This window comes from Falco peregrinus, chromosome 5, assembly GCF_023634155.1.
Source record: "Falco peregrinus isolate bFalPer1 chromosome 5, bFalPer1.pri, whole genome shotgun sequence".
In the NCBI taxonomy this organism is placed as follows: Eukaryota; Metazoa; Chordata; class Aves; order Falconiformes; family Falconidae; genus Falco; species Falco peregrinus.
In genome coordinates this window covers 114,428,036-114,452,712 of record NC_073725.1, presented here as the reverse complement: position 1 = coordinate 114,452,712, position 24,677 = coordinate 114,428,036, and the positions used below count along the sequence as shown (strand labels likewise).

The window sequence follows — 24,677 nt, the reverse complement described above, 5'->3', positions numbered from 1 at the left end:
CCCTGGGTACCAAGCCACCCCTGTGCCTCGTCCCCACCACCCTGTCCCATGTACCTCGCTCAGGCCTGTCTCCTCGCCGTGCCACACCAGCCACCTGACGGTTGTCTGTGGGGAGCGTGTCAGGCACTCGAGGAAGGTTGAGTTCTTCTCCACCCCAAAAACCAGCTTCTCCACAGCAGCGGTCCCTGCGCAGGGCATGGGACAGGGGAAGGGGTGAGTACCCTGCGTGGGAGCTGAGCTGAGTGACAGGTGGGGAGGGAGGGCAGCATGGAGCATCCAGCACATGGTGGGTGGCACAGGGTCTGCGGTGGACGGTGCTGGTGGGCACTGGTTTCCCAGCACCATGCCGTGTGCCCTGCTGGGCATTGCTGGCCCCCGAGCAGAGCTGGCCACCAGCACCGGGGCTGCTCGGAGGGGCTGGGGCTGGTGCTCACCCTCTGTGGTGTCCTGGCACTGGCTGAGCGGGTCAGACTTCAGCACGTCCTGGCAGCGGGCACGCCTGGGGGAGAGCAGACAGGGCTGTGGGGTGGCGTCTGTCCTGCGCTCTGGGACCCCTCCGTGGCAGAGCAGCCAGGGAGAAAGGGGACCGGGAGGGCTGGGGGACAGGCAGGCAGGGTGGCGGTGGGGGTGGGCTGACAGATGAAGCTCCAGGGCTGGCAGCTTTCCTTTCCCTGCTCCATCATCCCTTTGCAGTGAGACAGCTGGGCTGGCCCGGGTGGACACTCACCTCTTCTCAGTGAGCAGGTGTGGGGCGCAGCTCTTGCTGTCCCAGGTGCAGTAGGGGTCCCTGGCCAGGCAGCAGTCGGTGCAGGTTTTGCCGTAGAGCTCGCAGCGGTACAGGGCAAGCTGGAGCACTCCGTGGGTGCTGCTCACAAACAGCTCCTGCTGCTTGGGCAAACAGCGGCAGTCAGCACCCACGGCCGGAGGCTGGGGACAGCCAGGACACAGAGCTGCCCTGTCCTGGGGTGGGGGCACTGGGAGACAGGGGGAGTGCGGGGCAGAGCCTGTCCCCCCTACACTGCCCTGGCAGGATCCCGTTCCCTAAATGTGCAAGCCCTGGGGCCAAGGGACCTGAGGAGAGGGGCTGGGGCCAGCTGCCCCCTGTGCCCTGTCCCTTAGCTGCTTTAGGAAGAAACAGGAGGGAGGACTCACCCGCTTCGGTGATAATTTCATGTCCAGGATGGGAGAAGGCACCTGGAGGGGAAGGAGAGGGTGCTGCAGCCATGTCGGTCCCTCCTGGGTGCCCCAGCCTGCTAGTGGGGCTGGGACCCCGAGGGTCACAAGATGCCAGGGTCCCGATTCAGGTCCCTGGTTCCAGCTCCACCTGCTCCATCCAAGCAGCCTGGGCTGGCCCTGCTCAGCAGATGTGCTTTCAGACTTGGGCTCAGCCCTCCCATTCTAGTTCAGGCTCCTGTGTACTACCCCCATCCCCCCTAGGGACTGGATGGGGAGCTGGGAGATGACATGGCTCCAGTCCCCCTGGCTCCCCTTCATGCCAACAGCATTGCCCGGCCAGGGCAGGTGGGAGGCGGCAGCAGGGAGGTGAGGGACCTCCCTGACAGAGGCCAGTGACTTGCTGCAGGAGCTCGCAGGAAGGATACTACAGGGTGAGGGGAGACTGCGTGGTCCAGCCACTGCGGTCCAGCCCTGGCCTCCAGTACCTTAGTGACGCTGATCTCCTCCAGGCTGATCACCTCGGGGCCACGGCTTATCCCACCGGCCAGCCCCACCTTCAGGACTTTACCTTCATCTGTGAATGCAGTGGGAGAAGGAGCTGTCAGGGCCAGGAGCCACCTGAGCCAGCAGGACCGGTGTGCCATGCAAGCTGCCCCATGGTGACAGCGTCCACAGAGCTGGGGTGAGTTCCCACCTGTGCCGAGGAAGAGCACGTCGTAGTGCTGGCTCTCCATCTCCAGCCGGTGCACCAGCAGCCGCCGCAGCCGGTAGGGCACGTTAGCCCTCACCAGTACGGGCTGGCGGCCCTGCGGGTACACAGGCTCCCACATCAGCTGGTGGGTGCGCATGAAGCTGATCACCTCGTCAGGGAAATCCTTGGTGGACTGCAGGAGCGGGTCGTACGTCTCACTGGGGCACTGCGTGGCAATGCAGGGACTGCATGAGGGCCAGGCCCGGCCAGGTCATCCCACTCCCTCGCACCCCACTTCCCAGTCCCTTACCGTGCCAGGACGGGGATAGGGGACGCGGCCCTTGTATTCTACCCAGCGGTAGTCGAATCCCTCCTTATGTGCAAAGGGGCCACTGAAGGCAGCTCTCACAGCAGCCATGGAGTAGACACAGACGGCAGAGCCACTGAAGACACCGCTGCGGGGGAGCACAGGGCTGTCAGCATCCATGCTGCTCCATGGGGACCAGATGTGTGCACGCCCATGCCCCTGAGCCCACGCTGTCCCCTGCCAGCCCCAGAGCTGTGCGCAGCACCCAGGGGGTGACAGGAATCCCTCTGGCACAACCAGTCCAGCCTGGGGAACCACTGGCTGTTAGGCAGATGGGCTGGTGAACCAGCAGCAGGGAAAGCAGCGCGCTGGCCAGTGGCCTTCCTCTGCCAGCTGGGTGCTGGTCCTGCCCTGTTCCCCCACCAGGGCTCCTCGTGGAGCAGCACTAGTGAGGGGCTGGATGGGCTGGATTGCCCTAACCAGAGCCCTGCTCACCTGGAGACCGTAAAGAGTCCAAAGACGAGGGGATTCTGAGGGTCCCGGGTGCGCAGGAGGAAAACATCCTCTGTAAACAGAGGGGTGGAGGTCAGGCACCCAAGAGCTGGAGTACCAGTCAGGGGATGCAGGCAGGCATCCTCAGTCCCACACCCACCTCCCTGGGGTGGACTGGAAGGAGCAGCCATGGCAGAGCAGTGTTGCTCCTGGCTGCAGACTGGGCTGTGCACTTACCGAGCTGGTCAAAGTGGGTCTCGGTGCCCTGGGGCCCGGGGATGGAGCACACCAGGCGAGCCTTGAGGAATGTGCTCCAGCGGTTAATGAGGCTGCGCTTCCCTCCGACATCATTCTGCCAGGCACCAAGAGCCAGGCTCAGTCCAACCCTCCCCCACCGAGGCACACTCCTCCATCCCCACAGCAGGACAGCCCCAGCCCTGAGCCCTCTGCTCCATGGTATGTGTGCGGTGACACCTTCACATCCTGCTGTTGGCTCCTGCTTGGGGTGCCCCTTGGCCCAGAGGAGGTAAAAGCCCACCCGGTGGGACACCCAGCCATGGCATACTGGCCTTTGGTGACTGACCTTGCAGACCCGGGCCACCCTGGCATGGATGTGCCGCCTCTCCCACTGCCCAGCTTCCATGGCTGTTTCGCGGAAGAAGATGTAGACCTTGTCATCATGGGGGTTGTAGGTGTCGGGGATGGCGTAGGCACCAACAAACGCTGGCTCTGCAGGGGGAAGAAGCGGCACAATGTGTCCCTGTGCCCTGATCTGACCCTATTGTATGGTCCTTGAAAGCCCTCGGGAGCAGTGTGAGATGCTGAGGGTACGCAGGGTGTGCCAGGGAGCCCCTGCAGCTCAGAAGGCCCATTCCTGGTGCTCAGGCTGCAGAGTACACGCTGGGGCACAGGTCCCACTAGCTGCTTCATCAGTGCTTGCCCCCAGAGAGGAAAAGGGGGCCAGACCACTGAGCTCTGGACTCAGTGCTGGCCCCAGCCTCTCCCCAGCAGGCAGGAGAGCCCCCTGCACCCCACAGCTCCCCTGCTCTTACCGTGTAGCCAGTGGTCCTGGTTCTGCTCCGTCCGAATGTAGCTCTGCTCCGCCCCATGGACCCAGGTCCGGAAGAAGGCAGCGCTGCTGCCCATGAAGTCACTGGAGGTGCCAGAATACAGCTCCCCATCTGCGGGGTCAGAGGGGGTGCCACTGCCAGGGGTACCCTGGCAGGACTCCCCTGCGTCCTCAGAGGCTCGGGGAGAGTGGAGGTGGCACAGCTTGGCTGGGAGCCTCCTCTAGACCTGTGACCCAGCACAGCTTCTAGCCCCAAACCCGCCTAGCCCTTCCACTGCTCTGCTACAAGGCTGGGGGGCTGATGGCACCACACCCCCCCACCTGCACGCCGCTCGACCTACACCCTGCATTTGGGAATCTGTGCAGGACCCGTGATGCTGGGGTGAGCCAGGCCAGGACCGGGCTCTGTGGGATGGCTCCTCTCACTTGCCCATGCTCGGGCACCAGCCCAGGACTGCAGCCACGTACAGCAGAGCAGGGTGCAGGCACGGCTACCAGCACCTCCCAGCACAGACCATTCCCAGCGCTCCCACCCCCCAGCATCGCCTCTGCTTCCCACTCGCTCTTACCAATGAGGAGCCCTGTGAAGGGTTCATGGGGGCTGTATGGGCACCGTCCTCGCCCCGATTCCAAGGAGTGGGTCACCAACCACATGGGGGGAGCCCCAGGACCCTGCCAGAGCCAAAGGGGACACGTGAGCCTGGGGCAGGCTGGAAACAAGCTGGGCATGTAGAGAAGAGTGGGAAGGAGGCTGGTGTGCTTGGCTCTGCAATAAGCAGGTCCCTCGAGGGGGCTGCCAGTGCCCGGTCCCATCCCCGCGGGGCACCACGGCACTGCCAAGCTGGGGCTGCCGCTCGCCATACACAGCAAAGCCATGCGGGTGTTAAGGACCGCACCAGGCTGGCTGGCCACCCTCCCCAGGCTCCAGGGCTCCCTCTCCCCCCCACTCACTGTGGGGGGTCACTCCCCACCTTCTGCAATGGGGACATGGCTGCCCAGGGTGTCCCTCACCTTGCCCCTGGCTCCCAGCTGGATGAAGGCGCAGACGGGCTGATAGGAGCCGGTTCCGCAGGCAAACACGTGGCTCCGGTTGAAGGGCTGGAGGAGGCGGATGAAGTTGGCACACTCTGTCTGCTCAAGGGGAGATGTTTGTCAGGGGACTGAGCCCAGGCCTGGGCACCTGTCCCCAGCCCCGTGGCTGGTCTGCTTGGGATGCGGGAGCCTGGCCAGATCCTGCCTTGGCTGCTGGCAAGCTGAGCTTAACTCTGGCTGGCTCAACACCCTCATCTCAGGCAGACCTCAAGGCTCCCTGTCGGGGTGATGTGGGTGTTTAATATCCATGATGAGCTGCAAAAGGCCGTGGGCAGGGGCTGCCAGCCCTGCTTACCTCCACGTTCTTCCCCGCCAGCTGGCAATGCTCAACCTGCTCCCTGGAGGCTGGCCAGAAAATCTGCAACACAAAGACCCCATCGATGCAACCCCTGCTTTCCTCACCTGCCTGGATCGCTGGCTCCCACCGGCACCGGTGGGAATGGGCTTGGCCGAAAGGCGCTGCCAGGCTCAGGCACACAGTGAGGATGTGGGGCTGCTCTGCAATGGGTCTGACACCCCCTCGGGCCCCCAGCACCGGGCCGAGCTCAAGCAGGCAGCCCGCCAAATAGGCTCAGAGTGACTGTGGCCTGGGGACAGAGCCGGGGTGGGCCATGGCACGCCCAGTGGGTGGGCAGGCTCTCCTGGATCCCAGCCCGTGGGAACGCCAGGCTGCAGCGCCTTAATGGGCTTTTCTTTTGTTGGGCTTGATCTGCGCACCCTGCCAGCAGGATGTCTTGGGATGACATTAGCAGACTCGCCGCTGGAGTTGTTGTAGCTCTTGCAGCAGGGACAAGGTGTGATAGCAGGGCTCCGGGCACTGCCCTTCCACCCTGGGTCCACCCAGGTCCCCTCTCCTGGCCAAGCCACCCTGGCCCTCCCCGGCACTGGCCTGTCCCAGCAGGGCTCAACTCTGCCAGGCACGGGTTGACCCCAGTGATTGAGACATCCTGATGTAAATGTGTCCCTGGTGACATTAGAACAGTGCTGCTGAGAGCACATCCACCTCCACACCCCAGCATGGGAATGAGGAGCGGCTCCCGCGCAGGAAGAGGCCAGTCTGGCCAGGATCACACCCACACCCTCCTCCCCGCACTGACCTTCTCAGGCTCTCTGCTGGGATGGTCCAGGTGGAGCAGGAAGATGTGGTTTTTTGCTCCCACCATCAGCCAGGCCCTGTCTTCATCCACCAAGAGGGCTTGGAAATCCAACCCGTTCCCTGAGGCCAGCAGCAGGCGAGAGCTGTTGGATTTCAGCAAATCTGAAGAGCACAAGGTGGGAGAAAGAGAAACCCACCCACGAATGACACAACAGGCAGCCAAAGGCCCCATGCTCCCCCTCCCAGGGACAGCTCTGGCTACCCACCCCTTCCCAAGAGAACACAACCTTCCTGCCACTGCCGGCGCAGAAAAAGCGCTGCCCTCGGTGCCCCAAAGCTCACGGTGAAGCCTCCTCCCGTGGGCCTTCCCGGTGGCGCCCATACAAAGGAGACCTGCCGCCCTGGCCTGGCCGGGCTGTCTGCAGGGTGCGGGGCAGCCCAGGATGCTCAGCCTCTGGCTGGCCTCGCAGAGCCACTCCTGGAGCCCAGAGCCTGAAGCTGCGGGGAGAGGGCTGAGGACGGAGGGACTTGCTGTAACACCCAGCGTGTTCTCCCTGGGATTCTCGAGAGAGTTTACACACACAAAGTTCTGGCTATTCGCTGGGGCAAAGCATCCCGCAGGGGAAGGCCGTACAGAAAGAGCAGCCGCAGCCTGGCCAGACACCGCTCCCCTCTGCGCTCCCCCGAGCCTTCTGGTCTGGCAGCGGCTGCTGGGCCTGACCCCGGCACAAGGACGGGCAGGTGGCTGGGTGTACTGGGACAGGTGGATGCATGGGTGATCGTCCCTGGCCTAAGCAGCTTGTAAGAAAAGTCCCCTGCTGTAGAGGAATGAAGCTGGGTTAATTAACAATATCCAGCTGTGGGCTGGCTTCAGGGGCAGTGGGTTGGCTGATGTGGATAAGGTGCAGCTGTGGCTGGTTCCTGCTAAGGAGTTAAATAGCTCTAAGGACCATATGGAAGTGGAGCAGCTAATGAAGAGAGACCTGGAAGAGAGTGGGTGAGTGCCTGCCCGCCTGCCCTGGATGGAGGAGAGACAAGAAGCAGAGGCACTGGCCTGAGGAGTATGAAGAAACAGCGCAGGCAGTAGATGAACTGTTGAAACCCTGTGGGGGATTGATGGCCGTGCTGGGGCAAGGTGAGGGAACTACTTACTGAAGTTAACCTGGGATGGAATGGTAAAAGCCTTGTTGCAGGCGGCCAGTTTTGATAGTGCTGTGACACTCCGCTGTGTCCCTGGTGCAGCCCTGACCCTGCACCCACCGCCCCCCATGTTTCCCACGGTGTCCTCAGAGACAGCCCAAACCCCGTGTTAGACTGGCTCAGGAAAAGGGGCTTTTAAGAGTATCCCTTTGGCACTGCCGGAGGGAAGAGTGAGGGGGAAAGTGTGCCACGGACCCAGTGTGCTCTGGGGAGCGGGGGCAGGGCAGCGGGAAAGGCTCTGCTCTTCAGGCTGTAGCTCCTCCTGTGCAGAAGCCCAGGGGTGGCTCGCATGGCCCCTCCAGCACAGTTGTGGACATATGAATGTGCAAGAGGGACAATAAGCTCTTGTCTCTTGGTTAACCACTCCTGAAACCTCCCAGGGCTCACAGCTCCGTGATGCGCAGTGCCAAGTTTGGGGGCTGGCTGCCAGGGTGAGCATCCCCAGCACCGTGCACAGGTCACGGCAGCTGCCACCCCAGCCAGTGCCTGCTCCCAGGGATCAAGGCAGGGAGATCAGTGCTGAGGTGGGTCTTAGAGCTTCCAGAAATCAGAACACATCAGTTTCCTCTTTAGAAGTGGTGGGATCCAGCAAGGGACAGTGTGAAGGCTGGCTGTGCTGGCAAGGCTGCTCTTGGCTTTGGTGCTGTGCAGGGAAAGGGCGAAACCAGGGCTCTGGGAAGAGGAGATGGAGACAGGCTGCTGCTGGATGGGGGCTGGGGGGAAGTGGAGTGTGACTGGAAACCCGGGGCAACCTGTAAAGTCCTGGCTGAGAGACTACCCAGAGTCATGTAAGTTGGAGCAGTGTGTCAGGGACGGAGGGAGGGGAGCTGTCAAGGGAAGCAGGTGCTGCCTGGCTGGGACCGCAGGGGTACATGTGGCCCTGGGCACAGGTGGGATATACGTGGGCACAGGCATGGCTCCATCCAAAGGGGACCGGCTGACCCGGGAGGTTGTGTCTCTCTTCCTTCCACCCTGTTTCCAGGGCAGAGGGGACGTGGGGCCAATGCATGTGGGATGGAAATGCCATTGACGTCCGCTTGTCCCTGTGGGGGAAGGACCTGCTGGGCCCCAGGCAGCAGGCAGGGATCCCTGCCCACATCCGCACGCTGCAGCCAGGCTCGCTCCCAGCTAGCGTTTCCTTCTCTCCTTCCTCCGGGGCCACAGATCCAGTTACTGTGGGACGCAAATGCTGCTCTGCCAGGTGCCACTTCCAGCTGTGCTGGGGAGCTCCTGGCCCTCTTCCTGCTCCCACAGAAGCTGTGCATAGCGTCACCTCACTTCCCCCCTACCCCTGGGTGCCCAAGGGCTATCTGGGTGCTGTGGATGCGGAGAAGCAGATTTCCAAGCCTTTCCTAACAACGGAATTCCTGTCCCTGCCTGCAGGCCGTTGTCACTGCTGTGTGCCCAGCGGGCTGCTGTGCATCATCCACCCTCCAGTGTCTGCCAGCGCTCCTGGGACCTGCCTGATCCAGGGGAAAATGTCAGACAGGGCACTGGGCAGTTGGGCTGGGGTCAGGGGGAAGGTCAAACATTCATCTGGTACATAGGTATAATTAATCGGAGTGGGGACAAAACTGGTCCCAGGGAATGTCACCTGCTGGCCACCCTCTGACCTGCCCCAGCCTCATCCGAGGCCAAGGTCAGGCAGGATGACAGAGGTGCTCTCCCTGCTGCTGTGGACCCGGCAATGACTCACTGCCCTGCACTCCCACCTCTGGCAGGATGAATGACCGTGAGGGGCTGAGCCTGACACTGCGGCACAGTTCTGCTCCTTCACCAAGGACGTCAGGTGCTGTGGATCCCAACCCCATACACAGGAAGCTACTGCGCACAAACACCTCTTCTAGCCCTCGGTCCAGCTACATGCACAAGGCGTTTGATTCAAACCTTGATCCTTGAGGCAGGGAACTGGGCACTCTCTGCAGCAGCTGCATGGTGGCTAAACCAGCGGATGAGCCCAGAGAAACATCCTTTTCTTTGTGTTTATTATCTCCCAAGGCCACGGTGTTTATTGTCGGGACCACTGTAACCGCTTTGTCCCATCCATCACCTCCGCCTGCCCCTTAGCTACAGCATCCTCAGCACACGGCGACCCTGGGCTTCCTGGGGTCAGAGCCCGGCTGTGCCGGTGGGCTGTCCTGTCCCCTTCCCCCAGCCCTCAGGCAGAGCTGACCATGGAGGAGATCCCTGAAGCCCAGGGGAAGCTTGGCGCTAAATCAGGCTCCAGGCCCTCACTGCCTTTGGCTGATAAGGGACATGCCAGCGCAGCTTTTGGTGCTGATAACCAGGGACCCACCAGCCTCCTGCGCTGCTGAGCACTTGCTGCATGGTGATGGCTTCTGGGTCCTGCCCAGCTGGGCTGGCTGCAGATCAAAGGATGGCAGGAGACCCATTTGCCAAGCCCTAGCTGTGCCTGCGCTGGATTATGACAGTAAAAGGAGCTGGGAGGCGTGCTGTGGCTTCGCTGCAGAGCTGCACTGCTGTATGGCCTGAGAAAAAATAGAGGCTCAGCGCTGGGCAGCGGTGGGGCTGACCCAGCCTGACCCAGGCCAGCCACAGGCTGCCGCTCTCGCGGCCGTGATTGCCAGCACGCTATTACAAACCGTCTCCTCGGCAGGGTGGGAGCCACCGCTGTTGTTCCTGGCCCTGTGCCTCATGCCCTATCCTTCCTTTGCTCTCCCAGCCTTCGGTGCTGTCATTTCCTTGTCTCAAGCCTGCTTGCATCTTCTCCCCCTGCCCCGCCAAGGGGTCTGCCTGCCTCCCCCATGCTGGGATCTGAAGGCAAGGCTGATCCTGTAGACGGACTCTCAAAGGCCTCCTTTTATTCTTTTTTTCTTCTAGGGGTTTTTAACCTAAACATCTCAAAGCATTGTGTCCTTGAACCTGCCCAGTGCTGTCCATGAGTCACATCCCTTGCCATTGTTCGCCTTGTCCTTGAGCCCTCCTGATGCTGGGAGCTTCCTCTTCTGCCTCTGCCCAAGACTTCAGACTTGAAGGTTTTTGGCATGCGCAGCCCCAGGACACTGTGGGGCTTTGAAGTCAGCAGTGCCTCTGTGCTCCTGCTGCACCAGCAATCCTGCTCTGCCTCCTCCGGCTCCAAGGCAAGACAGACCCTGCGCTGTGTTTCCCAGCTGGGCTATCAGTGGGACCATCTCCCAGCAGGGTTATCCTGCATCCCTGGGAGGTCCAGCCCTCTCCAGCCACAAGCTGGGGACATCTTCCACCTTGCTAGCTGTCCCTGGCCAGAGAGCAGCCTCTCGGGGTGATGGAGCAGCCCAAGAGGATGGCCCCAGAGCTTTGAGTGCCATGCCTGTGGGAAAGTTGCACTGTCACCTCCCAGATGTGGTGAGGAGCTAGTTGAGCCCTGCTGACCACCATGTCCAGGGCAGCTCCAGGGACGTGCTGAGCTGCCTGTCCTTCAGAGCAGCTTGCTCTTTTTCACGTAGGAGACACCAAAAGCAGGTAAACTGGCTGAGTCCATGCCGCAGGTCCATGGCAGGGTGACCCATTGCCAGGCTAGCAGGGCTCTATTCCAACTGCTCATGTCGTTCCCCTTCAGAGACCCTTTCCCTACAGACTCCCCTTTCGCACTTCTCCGGTGGGCTGTGTACTGTGTTCCCTGTCAGTTTGCTCTTGCTACGTCTTCAGATCACCAAAAGCAGGCTCCCTTTGCATCAGGCGCAAGAAGAGCAAACTGTGCCTCCCCTGAGGAACTCATAATCTAAACAGGCAAGACAGATGCAGGGGGGGAAGGGTAAAGCGCAGCAGGGTAATGATCTGCAGTGTGGATCAGTCCCTGCTCTGGAGGAAGGAAGGGGTGAAGGCAGGAGGGCTGGGCTGGGGCAGGACTGTGGGGGGAGGCAGGGGAAGGGGCTGGCAGCACTGCCTGGGGCTGTGTCCCCACTGCACTGTAAGCATGAAGGCAGGGGACATTCCCCTGGGGCTGCCTGGTCCAGCTCTAGCCCAGAACATACTGTAAGATGCCCAGAGCCAGTCTGAGCAGGAGACATCCCTTCCAGTCCCAGTGCTGCGCTGGACCAGGGTGAGATGTTCCCTCTCAGGCTCCTTCTCCGATGCCAGCAGCGCCGATGCAGCACCCTCAAGGGCTGTGCATCCCTGGAACCTCCCGAGGGCCAAACACATGGAGACATGGCAGCCACAGCTGTGGGGCTACTGCCTGCCTCCCCCGAGCCCTGGCCACCCCTTCACTCCCTGCCTGCAGGATGCTCTCCCAGCCCTCCCAAGCAAGGTGCAGACCCTAAGAAAATCTGCCTGGGTGGCCCCCTTACCTTTGTAGGCGAGGCGAAGGCGCGGGGCATGCTGCTTCCATGCCTGGCTGCTGCCCGGCTGCTGCAGGAGCAGGCAGAGGAGCGCAGCGAGGGGCAGGCTGTGGCGGGGGAGCGCATGCATTCTGGTGCTCAGCAGTGGGGAAGGGGCAGCTCACCCTCACAGCACCATTGTCCAGCGCCGAGATGATGCCTTTGCCACCAGCTGCAAGCAGAGAAGGAGGAAGGTTGCACTGTGGCCAGCTGCATGTGGGTCAGGACCCTGGTCCCAACAGCCGCTGGCTGGGAAGGGTGCTCGAGGGACGAGAGGTGATGGCTCCGTCCCTGAGAAGATGTCAGGCCAGCTGCCTGGCAGAGAGGAGCCACCAAGAGCAAGTGTCCAGCCGCCTGCACACCCACAGCGCTGCAGAACGAGCTGGGGCTGTGGTGCAGCCTGTGGCAGGGCAAGGTCAGTGCCACAGCGAGCGCCGCATGGGACAGGGTGACAAAGCACAGGCTGGGCACCCTGCGGCACCCGCCGCGAGTGCCTCGTCGGTGTTTATCTGGGCAGAGCACCTGCAGGCTGCCGGGTGGCCGGGGCCCACCCTCCCGGGGAGCACAGGCTTGGGGGGAGACAAGGTTTGTCTTCAGGAGCTCACACAGCCTGAACTGGCCGGGCTGGGAGGAAAAGCAGGGGGCTAAGGAGGCTGTCCTTGCAGCCTCAGCCAGTCATTGATGGTTCTGGTAGGGTGAGGAGGATTTCTGAACATCTCCCTTGCTGTGAGCCATGCCTGTCCCCACTGGGACACCCTGTACCCTCCACCTCCGGGAGCTGGCAAAACAGCTGGTGCGCACAGGGCCAGTTTGGGTACTGGGAAAGGCTGCTGTGGCTGGGAGACCTGCTCATGGCTGTCCCGGCTACCCCCTGGGGGGCTCCAGCACGTTTCATGTCCAGGGACTTCAGAAGACCAGCTATTACAGCCTGCCTAGGGGAGGGGTGCGGTGGATCTGAGCATTGTGGAAGTGACGTGAGGGAAGAGGCGAGGAGTGCCTGGGGAGTAGTACACCCTCCAACAGATCTCAGAGCTTGGGCATCCCTGCTAAATATCTGCTCAGACCTCAGTGCTTGGCCAGACCCTGGTGAGAGAACCCTGATCTTTATCTTATCTCAGCTTGGGGTTAAATCTTGTCCATTTCGCTGAAGGGGGAATTAATGTTTTGGAGTGCTGTCTATAAACGCCACTTTCGTGATCCCTTCAGCATCAGCTGCAGCTGTGTGCGCACACAATACAATCGCTCTGGCCAGTAGCTCTGGAAATTGCCCGCTCACCACAGACCTCTCCAAGGCCACCGGCATCCGTTGGCTCTGGGATGCTGCAGGCTGGAAGGACTGTCTTACATTTATCCCCCCTCAGAGATGTGCAGGGTTTCACCGCCTCATCCACCAGCTCCCACACTTCCCGCAGGGAGCGGGGCCGGCCTGACAATTAGTTCAGGCAATTTGGATGTTTTTTCCCCATTTATAAATGTGCCAGTGCCTAAATGGCAGCTCTGACTCCCCCTCTTCCTGCATATTAGGTCCTTCCGGTCACATTGCTGGAAGAATTAAATGAGCTTTTTGGCTCATTCCTGGCCAGAGGCTCTTGGCACAAGGAGCAGGGGGTTTCTGCCGTCCCAGTGAAGGGCTGTAGGAGGGACAGTGCAGCCGAGCCTTTCCCACTGCCTTGGTCTCTGCCTTCCACAAGAAGAAGCGCACAGCTCTCCACAGGGAGGAGGTTTGGGGCTTGCGGAATTGGGGTTTCTCTCCTTCCTGGCAGACAGGGAGCGAGCAGCAGCCGGTGGCCAGCAGCCGGTGGCCAGCAGCCCCGCAGCACAGCTCCTCTTCTGCCTGCTCCCTGCCCTCAGCACTGCCTTGCTCTTGCTCTGGCCAGCACAACGTGCTGCTGCTGCCGAGCCTTCTCCCATCCTAGGAGACCTGGCACCACCCTGGGACCTGGATGTGACCTCAGGATGGTGGCTGTGCCATTTTTTGTCTCTGTAGTTTGGAGCTGCTTTCTCAACTCATCTACTCCTTTCCTGGGCAGACTTTTCAGCAGATCTGCCTAGGGGAAAAAAAATCACAAACATGATGGGTTTAGCTAGGTTGAAATTACTCAGTGCTCGACAGATTGGTTGTGGAGGGGGAGGTTCCCAGGTAGGAACCCCACCAGCCACACCGGGCACCCACTAGCAACGCTGCCCTTGCTTCCCCAAGTGCCTTCCCAGCAGGCAGAGATGGCGAGTGGCTTTCCTGCGCTGGGGATGCTCCCAGACCTGTCCTGTGGACTCACAGCCATGCCCTGAATGAGCACTGCTATCCGGAGGTCATCGCAAGGACTTGGCAGGGATTTGTTTCTCTTTGGCAATGCACATTGTGTTGCTGGAGGACTTGGGAAAACACTGGCCTCTAATTGCAGCTTTCTATAAATGGAGCAGGGCCTGTGCTAGGCTTAGGTTTGGGCTAAGACAGCCCTGGGAGGAACCTTTCATGACCCAGAGCTCCAGAGGATGCCAGGGTGGGTTGGGATTCTGCGGATGGCAGGCAGGGCACTGCTCCTGCCTCCAGGACACGCTCACGCATGGCTGCGGGGTGAGGTTTAGGGATGCTCCGCATGCCTGCAGTGGGGCAGGGGCGCTGGGGCAGGCGTGCACACTCCCATGTGCAGCTCGGCCATATCAGCACTTTGTCTCCTTGCCCTGGGGATGCCAAAGGCAGGTTTGATGGTGGCAGAAGCTGCAGCCACACACAAGAGGACCCCAGAGCCCTGGGAGAGCTGGGTGCAGGGTCAGAAAAGGTAAGGACCTTGCTGGAGGGGCTTGCAGGGGACAAGGCAAAAAAAAACCTGTCAGAGGGTAACTTCCAGTAAGAAAGGCTTCCCCATATGTCACTCTTTCACCAAGACTTCGAGGTTCCCCCCTTGCTGTGCCCAGGCAGCAGTGAGGGACTCAGCTTGTCCATCTCCTGACACACAGCTAAAATCCCCGCAGCAGCTCCGCGGCCCGGCTGTGCCCGCAGCCCCTGGCAGAGGGGCATCCCTCGCTGTGCCAGCCAGAGCGGGGACACCTGGGGAGCACGCGGTGGGGCCACAGCCCTGCCTGTCAACCTCTGCCCAAGTCTGCCCAGAGGTGAAGAGCTCAGCAGAGGCAGCGTTTACACTGGGAGGGGGAGCGCGGGTGTCTCGTGGATGGAAACAAGCTGCGGATGATGAATCCAGGGTTAAATTAAACACTCCCGACAGCTTTAAATAATCAACTGTCCGGAGCTGCAAGTATTTCCATCTCAGTTTGGAGAGGGAAGTGCTGATGAGGGCAGGCTGCTGGGCGAGGGAACGCCTGGGGGTTAAGGTTTCATACTCCGGGCACAGCAGGACCTGAGGGGGAGGACATGGGTGACAGCAGCCCTGTGCCAGGGGCTGGCAGTCACCAGGAGGATCTTGGTGTTGGTGGTGGCACGGCTGGTGCCATCGCGGTGCTGGTTCTATGCCAGCAGTCCACCAGATGCCCTGGTCCCAGTGGTCGCCCCATGCCCTCCCCTCCACCGGTGACCTGCAGAAGTCCAACAGCCTTAAGGCTCTGGGCTGCCAGCTTGGGCCACTGTTCCGTGGCATGGAGCTGAATTTTTCCTTTGGAGACAAAGACCTCTGGAAGGGCCTGCAGAGATGGAGCAGCACAGGGAAGAGACAAATCCCTCCTGTTTGAGACATGCGGGTGTGGGAGGGAATTGTTTATCCGTGAAAGCACCAATTTCCTCCTGACAATGCCTATTTGCTGCGTGAATAGTGTAAAACAGCCCAAATTTCAGAGGGGGAAGGGCCCCCGCAGTGGATTTATCAGGCTATGGATTATCTCCCGAGGACAAGCCTGCTGAACCCGAGCCCTCAGCCACCCTGCGGCACTACGCGCAGCCCCTGTGCGCCTCCCTGCCCAGCGCAGCCCGCCATGCGCTGCCCGCCATGTGCTGCGCCGCTTTCACAGGCCCCGATTGTGTCCCAGCTAATCCCCACACACCATTTGCAGCCTAGTGCCTTCTTCAGTTACACTGCGGGGTGGCTGAGCGCGGGCAGCGGGGGAATGCTGGTCCCCAACAGCTGGGGGACCTCAGGGGAGAGGAGCGGGGAGGGGGAGAGGGGCCGCACCCCATGTCAACATTCAACCGCAGTGACCCTCGCCACGGGGGAACAGAACCGTTGCACTGTGAGAGGGGAGAGCCTCATGGAGCTGAGACCCCCTCCGTGGGGCTGGTGCTGCCTGAGGCTGCCAAGCACCCAAGACCTGGCTTCCAGACCCCAGCCCCGCTCTCCTGAACCTGTCCCGCTGCCCCCAGCAGAAGCCCTGGGGGTGCGTGGTCCCCTCTCCACCACTTTGAGAAGCTGAGAGAAAGGACCTTCACCCCGGCAAAGAAACTGAGGGGCAAAGCCAGGTCCAGCAGACAGGACAGCTGCACACCGCACCCTGTGCAGGACCAGGTGTGTGAGGAGTGTGCACAGCTGGAGCTGCAGGACGTGCGCCTTGGCATGCACCTCTGCCCACCACTGTCCCCCTTCCTAACGCACTGCCTGCCCCCCTTCCTGCCCATGCAGGCACTGAAACTCTCCCTGCTCAGGCCAGGGCCCCGGTTGTTCCCCTCCATCCTACGCAGGATGATGGATGCCCTGGCAGCTGCAGGGAGAGGCAGCTGTTGTCCTTCTCAAACCAGGAGGACAAAGCCACCAGGGTGGGCGCTTGGCTCCCTCCCTCCTTCTCCTGGAGCTGCCTGGCTGGGGCAGGAGCAGCACCAGGGAAGCCTGTAGTGCTGAGCTGCTTGTGGAAGGGGGATGTGCTGCTCCTGCAGCCTGACACCAGACCTGGGACCACAAAACCCAGCGTCGGAGCCCAGGTGGCATCGAGGCACCATGGTGCGCCCTGTGAAATGGCAGGATTTCAGCGAATCCCTCAGTAACACAAGTCACACGTGCCTACACAGAGCCCCGACAATCAAAGGGGAGCCAGTTTTGGAGGGTCTGAAGGGAGGAACTGTTGAGCAGCAGCAGAAGGCTGAGGTTGCTCAAGCTTCACCCGCATTCCTCTGCCATCACACGACAAGGCTGGCCAGCAGGCTGCCTTCCAACCGGGACATCTCCCGACAGCCTCCTATGCTCCCACCTCCTGAGATTAAAGCCCGTGGTTGCAATTATCCCCAGACCATCCTTCCTTGCCAGCCAGCACTGCCGAAGCGTGCCAGGCGCCGCGAGCAGGGGGGACGGGTCCCAGTGCTGCCAGCACACCGCGCCCTCAGCACGTCCCCCTGCCAGGCAGCGGGGCTCCTCACGAATGGGCACCGGCTGATAACAGCGATGGGGCAGGGACAGCCCTGTGGCCTGGGTGGTGTCAGGGGACCTCACTGCCTGTGCTGACCCCACCGAGCATGAGCACTTTTCCCCCTTACTTCCTTTTTCTGTGTGCCGATGTGTAAATGTTGCCGGACCCTCAGCCCTGGCATGCCACACGAAGCGCCTGCCTGCTGCGCTGCAGCACGAGCACGGACCTTCGGCGCTGCAGCTGGCTTGCCCCCTCCCCGCTGCGCTGCCAAAGTGAGTCCATCCCGGGTGGTGGGTCCCGCCGGCACCGTGGCCCCCGCCGAGCCCAGCTGCCTCTGCCCTCCGCGCCACAGCCTGGAGGGTGGGAGCGTGCCTGTGGGGGGGTAAGGCCGTATGTCGGGAGGGGCAGGGCAGCATCTCCTCGGGCAGTGCTGGTCTCCCTGAAGTTTCAGCAGCGTAAGGCACACTGCGGTTGGGACCACGTCCTTTAAAAGCGAATGGGGAGTTACCAAGCCCAAGCCCAGCCAGGATATTAACTGTTTATGAAGCGATAAGGAGCTGGCTTCACTTAACATCCTGCTAATCCCTTTCTCAGGGGGCCGCTGGCTCAGCCCCTACCTTTCCCTTGCTACCGGGAGAGGTGAAGCCTGCTCTGGCTTGGCTCTCGGGCATCAGGCCAGGGAGGTGGCCCAGCAGCTGGCCTTGCCTCACTGCACGGTGATGGGCTGGATTGGCTTGTGCTTTCAGCCAGTGGCTCCTGAAGGGCTTTTCGGTGTTCTGACTCTGCCGCTTGAGCCAGGTAGTGCCGGTCAAGTAACCTCCGCCATTCCTCTTTTTAATTAATCCCAAGGGCATCCAGCAGCAGGCAGGTAGTGGGTCCAATGTGCAGAGAAAATCAGATGGAGATGCAGTGCAATTGCTCCTCGCAAGCCTCCTCTCACCAAAAATGCTACCAGAGTACCAGCAGCTTCCAGTGCCACCGGACCACTGAGTCCAGGCAAATACACCTCAGGGAAAGCCTAGGCAGGCAGGGACTTCCTGGGGCCCTGCGCACCCTCCAGCTCTCTCCTTGCCATACCTGCACCGCACTTGCCCACCTCTTCACAGCTTTTGTGCCTGCACCCCAGCACAGAGCAGTGCCAAGTGCTGCTGCCAAGCCCCAGCCCAGGCAGGTGGCTGCGGGATGCTGCCCAGCCCAGGGCTCCCAGAGCGGCCAAACCACCACAGGCCGGCAGCTGGTAGTGGCACAGAGGCAAATTTGGAGGGAGACAGCTGGGCTCATCTCCAGGCAAAGTGGAGGGTCAAGGAGGTGAGACAAGTGTGGAGCAAGCGTGTCTCGCGCTGGGCAGCAGGCGCACAGCTCCCCTCAGCCCAGCCAGGACTGACTCAGTGTATTCAACTCCAGATTAACTTGTGTTAAACCCTGGACTGACTTGGCATATTGAACTCCCAACCTTCCTCCTAATGCAATTGAGAAGCTTAAAATTCTTTCACATTTGGGAGGGGTCTTGCCACCCGCTGGCATTGTGCTGGAGCAGAAGTACCCAAATAAGGTAGTGCAGAGCCTGCGCTCTGCCCGCCCACCGCGCCGGCTCCCCAAAGCCCCGGGGTCCCCAGGGGCAGCACCACATTCCTCGGAGCCATTTATACCGCGGTGCTGCGCCGGCTGACACCCACCCTTGTCACCTGTCCGCCACATGGCCTGACATTCAATACAGCCCTCGGGAGGCTCAGGGAGCTCTGCCCTGCTCAGGAGCCCTTTTCTGGGCTTCAGACTTTCCAGGCTGGATCTGGGTGAATCACACGTGTGCTAAAACCCGGCAGGGGCTCCCAGGCCAGGAGTTTAGAGGAGACCCTAGCCAGGGACAGGTTTGCTAATGCTTCTGGCCCCAGGCTGGCTGAAAGGCCTCGGCCAGGGAGTGGAGCTGGATGACACCAGGGTTTTCATACAGAGCTTACCAGCTCTGGGCCACCAGCTGCAGCTGGGCAGGCTCAGCCATCACCAAGTGTCACGGGCTCTGGTCCTTCGGTACCCCCTAGGAAAGAAGTGGTGGGTTTGGTCAGGGTGCTGGTGGGCACAACCCAACAGCCTCGGAGGCCTCTCTGAAGCACCCGGCAGAGAGCCAGGGCTGGGGACAGCTCCCTCCCTAGAGGTGTCTCATGAGACAACCAGCCCTGGGGAGCGCAGAAGCACCCCCACTCCCTGGACAGGCAGGCTACAGCCTTTCCCAGCACTCCCAAGCCAGAGCCCACCTCTACCTTAAGCTGCCAAGGCATTTTGCAACAAAGCTGCACAATCACAATTCATAACACACATTTTCTTCATTCACAGTGGGATTACTGCTTCCCACCTCCAGACCTATTGGGCAGGGATGCTCAGCACCTCTCAAAGAGCTGTTGGCTTCGCCACGTTCCCCCAGCTGTAACCCCAGGGCCATTCCAGCAGGAGCTGGCTGTGAAGCACCTGCTCTGCAGCTCAGTGACCCCGACCATCCGTTCCACCACTGCCAGCAGCCAGCAGCACGGCTGCCGGCCGCACTCCCAGGGCCTCTCGCTGTCCCAGCCGGGGCCACCCGCCTCCCCTGACACTTGAAAGCTCCACAGTGTTTTCTTTTCATCAACGGGAGCCCTGCTCTCTGCTCTCCCCAGCCTGCTCCGCTAATTGGAACAGGCTGGGCAAGCGTGGGGGGCTTTGCTAGAGAAAGTATTTTAATGAGGAGGGAGGGTGCCTGCACTGTTATCTGCTACTTCTCAGAGCGTCTTGGCTGGGCTCCTTGGTAATTACAGCCTGGATTGCTGGGTAAACTCTCTGGCTTGCAAGCCTCGGACCCCTGCAGAGCACCATGCTCCGGCAGCCTCCTCTGCGGGCTGCCCTTTGCTCTGGCATGCTGTGCAGGGAGCCGGAGCCACAGCTTTGCCTGTCAGTGAGCTCCCGAGCGGCTGAGCACCCTTGTGTCCCCACCTCAGCAGCTCCGCTACAGCAAAGGGAGTTGTCTGGAGCAAGACTGCAGCTTCTGTGCAGGGTATTTCTTAGGATCAATGACCAGCAGAGACACTGTAGATGGATGTTGGGCCGTTCACCCCAGCTGGCTGCTCATTCATCCTTCCCCAGGAGACACCAGGTCAGCGCCAGGCTAGGCTGAAGATGAAGGCACATCTGTCAGGGGTTGAGGCAGGTCAGGTGGCTGCCGTAGCTTTTGTGTGAGGGAAACCGGGGTGACTGCTGGCAGCAGCACGCTCTAAGGCAGATGGCTCCCCTTGCTGCAGTCATTTAACTGGCCAGCCAAAACAGAGATAACTCAGCCCAGCGGATGGTCACAAGCAGAGGCACCTCCTCACAGCACAGCCCCCTGTGCCAGTATCCCCAGCTGGCCAGTCCAGCCCAGGAGCAGCCACCACCATGCAGCACACCCAAGTGCTGCTCCCGGGACACATCCTTCCTGTCCAACGCCTATTTCATGTGAAGGCCCCTCAGTCCTCCACGTACTCATCTGCACAGCATCCCGCTGTGGAAGGCCACTGTGGCTGCCGTTATTCCAGTGTGGAGATGAGGCACAGATGGACCAAGTGACCTGCCTGTGGCCAAACGGGAACCATAGCAGGACAGGGATTGACCACAAGTGTCCCATCTCCCTCCAAATAATACTTTATCCTCCTACAGCACAGAGCAGCTCAGCACAAAGCCCGACTCCATCACTGCCCGTGCATGAGCGAGCGTGTCGCTCCAGCACATGGTGGCAGAGCTGCCAGCACCCGCCTGCATGGGAGCATGCACTGTGGGAAGACCAGCTTTTCTCAGTGGACAATGGACAGATTGAAACCGAAAGCTTTTCCCCCCACCCCATGGTCTCCTCCTGGAAAACGGGGAAATAAACCTGGAATCAACGGTGGGAGAAGCAGAGTAGCTCCTGCACACAATAAATGGCAGCTCGCCAGCATGCTAGACAAGAACAATAAGCCCACACGGCCGTGTGCTTGTGAATGGCATTGTTTTAGGGAAAGCATATCCTGGGCAGGCTCCCAAGTCAACTGGGGGTGACGTTGGCAACAATTGCGCTCCATGCCGTGCCATCCCGCTGGCGGAGCTGGGCTGTGCTAGCCTGGAGCATGCGTGTGGCATGTCTGCAGGTACAGTGGAGCCGGGCATGGATCAGGGGGCACATGGGGTCACTGAGTGTGGAGACGGCAGAGCCCAAATATCCTACAGTGTCCACACTGGGGAATAATAAAGGCTTATTTTTTGCTGGGAATATGGAGTGCTCTCTCCTGGGTACCATGAAATCGCTCATTCCTTGGCATCTAGCTACAAGTAGGCGCTGGGGTTTTGTGCTGTGATTGGGGATAATCTAGTTTTCAGGGAGGCAGAATGACTTGGACTCCTGCCCTGTGAGCCCAGCCCTACAACCTTACACTGGTCATTTTGCCATTCTGTGCTTCAGTTCCCCCAGGAAAAAAGAATCGGAGAGGGTGCAGCCCGCTCCTGTAAGCAGGGCAGAAGTGAGAAATAGGTGGGGAGGCGACAGGCGGCTCGCAGGGACCAGGGAGAACCAAGGCTGGAGACCCAGTCCAGAACAGGTAACACCATTTTCACTCTTTCCCACTGCAGCCCACCTTCTGCAGGAGCTCCTTGCCAACCCCAGCAGGGTGGAGGGGGGTCTCCTGAGCAGGGCTCCTCAAAGAGGGTGGGTGAGGCTGGGTCTGTCCCCCATTCCCAATCCAAAAGCCATTCCAAGCTGCCCCTTGGGCCAGGAGGTTACTCAGCTAACTGATTTCTATGTCTGCCTTTGCTTTCAACAGCAGTTTTTTAACTGCATGAGCGAGTGCCTGTAGAGACCTAATTACCCCGCGCTCTCAAAGCCGCCTCTCCCTGTAATCCCAGCTGGAGGGCGGATAGACCAAACTTGGAGCAAGAGGCAGCCCTGAGAGACCAGGAGCCAAGGTTTACAATAAATCTTCATCCTTGCTGTAAACAGCTCCTAAGAGGGTGTCACAGGAGCACAGCAGAGAGCGAGGCAGCCAGAAACCCTCACCAGCAGGAACATCTGCCAGCCCTGCTGGCTCAAGGGCTCGGTTTGGCAAAGAGCATCGTTAGCAGCGAGTCCTGCCGAGGACCCAGGCTTGGCTCCCGCTCCCTCTGCTTGAGTTTGGTGCTGCTGGATGCCGCTGCCTGGCAGCCCCACAGCCTGGCATCACCTCTTATTGAGCCGAACGTGATGGCTTGGACCATGGCAACCCGTCTGCATCCTCCACGCATAAGCACATTGGTATTTGGGAGAACAACTCACATCCTTGGGGGTTTCCTGTTTAATTCTCAACCTAAGGAACCAGAGCAAATGATCCTTGTCTTGCACCCTTGTGGAATTCAGTGAGATTAGATTAGGGATGAATTCTTCCCATATTTCTTATAGAGCTGATATCTCTGCCCTGGCTTTCAGATTGACTTCCCTATCCCCAGCTCATAAATCACAAGGGTGGTTTTGTCTCTGTTGTTTTCAATACCGTTAACTCTGCAGGAGAAATCTGTATGTTCTAGCAACCCATCATGTCAAGTCAGTGACCCATCAGGGCTGCCAGACCCCCTTCCCTTTGAAGGCTGTGCAAGGAGCAGCTGGCAGAAAACTGGGACACGCTCCGCTTGGCAAAGAGAAAGCTCCCCATGGCTTGTGCATGGGTCGCGTGGCCAGCATGTGTGCAGGGTAGCTGCAACTCTGTGACCAGATCTTCTAGAGCACTTTCCCCTCCTCTCCTGTGCACACGGCTGCATCAAAAACTGCTGGTTCCCAGCTTAGCAGAAATTTCACACCAGTGCCCGGCAGCCAGATTAATGCAGTGGGTCCTTATGGGCAATAAAGTGCTCGGCTAAATGCAGCCATGGCAGCAACCTGGGGCTCAGGGCTTACCAAAGCGCAGCTGCAGCTGCCCGTGCAATGCCTCCTGATGATTCCCTGCGGACAGTGCATCCCTTGGCCAGGCTGCCGCGCACTTACGCCAGAGGCAATCTTATTTCAAAGACAGGAAGAAATAACTCTCTTTGTCTTAATTTAATTTCATCAAGTGCATTGGTTTGTTTTTTTTCTAGACACAAACACTGAGGCTTCTCCCTCCCACGCTTAACCTGAATGTCACAACCCATCGCACTGAAACCTGCCCCCGTTACTTTCAAGCCGCTCGAGGGATGTAAGGGACCCGGCTCCGGCTATCCGCACCCAGGCTCTGCGATGCTTCCAAGTAGAAGGAACCTTAGTTAAAGGACTCCTTTGGAGAGCACCCAGCATTTTCCACGCTTTGTTTCTTTTCTGCCTGCTATACTGTACGGCCCGAGGTTTCCGAGGGCTGAGGCATTGCAGAGAGGGGGGTTGAAGAAGCACAGTTGCTCTGTCCTGACAGATTTCATGAAGCCCAAGCAGGGGACAATTCCCTGATGGACCAGGGAGGCTATTTTTTCTCCTCAGATCAAGGCTGTCACAACCTCTTGGAGGCAAAAGATTGATTTTTTTACTTGGGGGTGTGTGGGAAATCCGACAGAGCTGTCCTTGAGCAGTGAGGAGCCCCCAGCACGGGCTGGGCGTTCAGTGATGACCCACCCAAGACGAGATTTGGGGCTGTTAAACCACCGCGTCCAAGCACAGCAGCAGGTTCAAGAAGCCCCGGTAGAACCAGCTCTGGGGAGTGAGAGCCCTGCCACAGCAGCAACACAACAAAACCCCTGGGAGCCCAGTTCAGGCATTGCTAGATGGGACCAGAAAGATCATTGCACAAACTTCCTATTGCACCCGCGGCAAAGAGAGTGGCAGGCTCGGCTCCGCGTGCCTGGGAGCGGGGACGGAGTGGGACGGAGCGGGACGGAGCAGGATGGAGGGGGATGGAGGGGACGGAGCGGGACGGAGCGGGATGGAGGGGGATGGAGGGGACGGAGTGGGACGGAGCGGGACGGAGCGGGATGGAGGGGGATGGAGGGGACGGAGCGGGACGGAGCGGGATGGAGGGGGATGGAGGGGACGGAGCGGGACGGAGCGGGACGGAGCGGGATGGAGGGGGATGGAGGGGACGGAGCGGGACGGAGCGGGATGGAGGGGGATGGAGGGGACGGAGCGGGACGGAGCGGGACGGAGCGGGATGGAGGGGGATGGAGGGGACGGAGCGGGACGGAGCGGGATGGAGGGGGATGGAGGGGACGGAGCGGGACGGAGCGGGACGGAGGGGACGGAGCGGGACGGAGCGGGATGGAGGGGACGGAGCGGGACGGAGCGGGACGGAGCGGGACGGAGCGGGATGGAGGGGACGGAGCGGGACGGAGCGGGACGGAGCGGGACGGAGCGGGACGGAGCGGGATGGAGGGGACGGAGCGGGACGGAGCGGGATGGAGGGGACGGAGCGGGACGGAGCGGGATGGAGAGGGATGGAGGGGACGGAGCGGGACGGAGCGGGACGGAGGGGACGGAGCGGGACGGAGCGGGACGGAGAGGGGGATGGAGTGGGACGGAGCGGGCGGCTGCGGGGCAGCTGCGTGTCCCACCGCCCCACCGAGCCCCCAGCGGGGCCGGGGCCCTCCTGCCGGCTCTCCGCGGCGCGGGGGGCTGCCCGGCCCGGCCCTCGTGGGAACCGCAAACCCATTTCTCCGCTACTCACCGAGCCCAGGAGCCCGCGGGGTCTCCGCGGTGCTGCGCCCACCCCTGCCAGCCCAGCAGCCTCCAGCGCCTTGTTCCCGGCAGCCCCGAGGCACCCGGAGCCGGGGGCAGGCGGGAGGAGCCGGGGGCAGCCGGGAGGAGCCGGGGGGCAGCCGGGGACAGCCCTTCATCCAGAAGCCAGCCCCGGCTGCCGGCGAGCCCCCGGGCCGCGGCCGCCAGCCGGCCCCGCTGCGCAGCCATTGCCCCCTAGCGGTGCCGCCGTCCGCACCGGCTCCGCACCGGCTCCGCACCGGCTCCGCACCGGCTCCTCGCCGGGACCGCACCG

General features: G+C 60.9%; 1 protein-coding gene across 3 annotated transcripts in view; it reads right to left on the bottom strand.

The window, feature by feature from the left end:
* Positions 1-24,677, bottom strand: part of LOC101920509 (semaphorin-3D-like) — a 25,862-nt gene extending 1,185 nt beyond the window's left edge. Inside the window, exons 1-17 of one of the 3 annotated variants that reach the window (XM_055803945.1) lie at positions 24,354-24,677; positions 11,413-11,614; positions 5,925-6,066; positions 5,123-5,185; positions 4,747-4,866; positions 4,305-4,407; positions 3,719-3,847; positions 3,250-3,395; positions 2,904-3,018; positions 2,670-2,739; positions 2,178-2,322; positions 1,871-2,093; positions 1,662-1,750; positions 1,153-1,194; positions 728-885; positions 435-499; positions 55-185 (exon numbers count right to left, since the gene is read on the bottom strand). In XM_055803945.1, coding sequence (XP_055659920.1) covers positions 55-185; positions 435-499; positions 728-885; positions 1,153-1,194; positions 1,662-1,750; positions 1,871-2,093; positions 2,178-2,322; positions 2,670-2,739; positions 2,904-3,018; positions 3,250-3,395; positions 3,719-3,847; positions 4,305-4,407; positions 4,747-4,866; positions 5,123-5,185; positions 5,925-6,066; positions 11,413-11,614; positions 24,354-24,522 — 2,112 coding nt within the window. In that variant the 5' untranslated portion in view covers positions 24,523-24,677. Of the gene's footprint in view, positions 1-54; positions 186-434; positions 500-727; positions 886-1,152; positions 1,195-1,661; positions 1,751-1,870; positions 2,094-2,177; positions 2,323-2,669; positions 2,740-2,903; positions 3,019-3,249; positions 3,396-3,718; positions 3,848-4,304; positions 4,408-4,746; positions 4,867-5,122; positions 5,186-5,924; positions 6,086-7,901; positions 8,475-11,412; positions 11,615-24,353 lie in introns of those variants that run through there. The other 2 variants (XM_055803946.1, XM_055803947.1) reach the window with 2 other exon arrangements.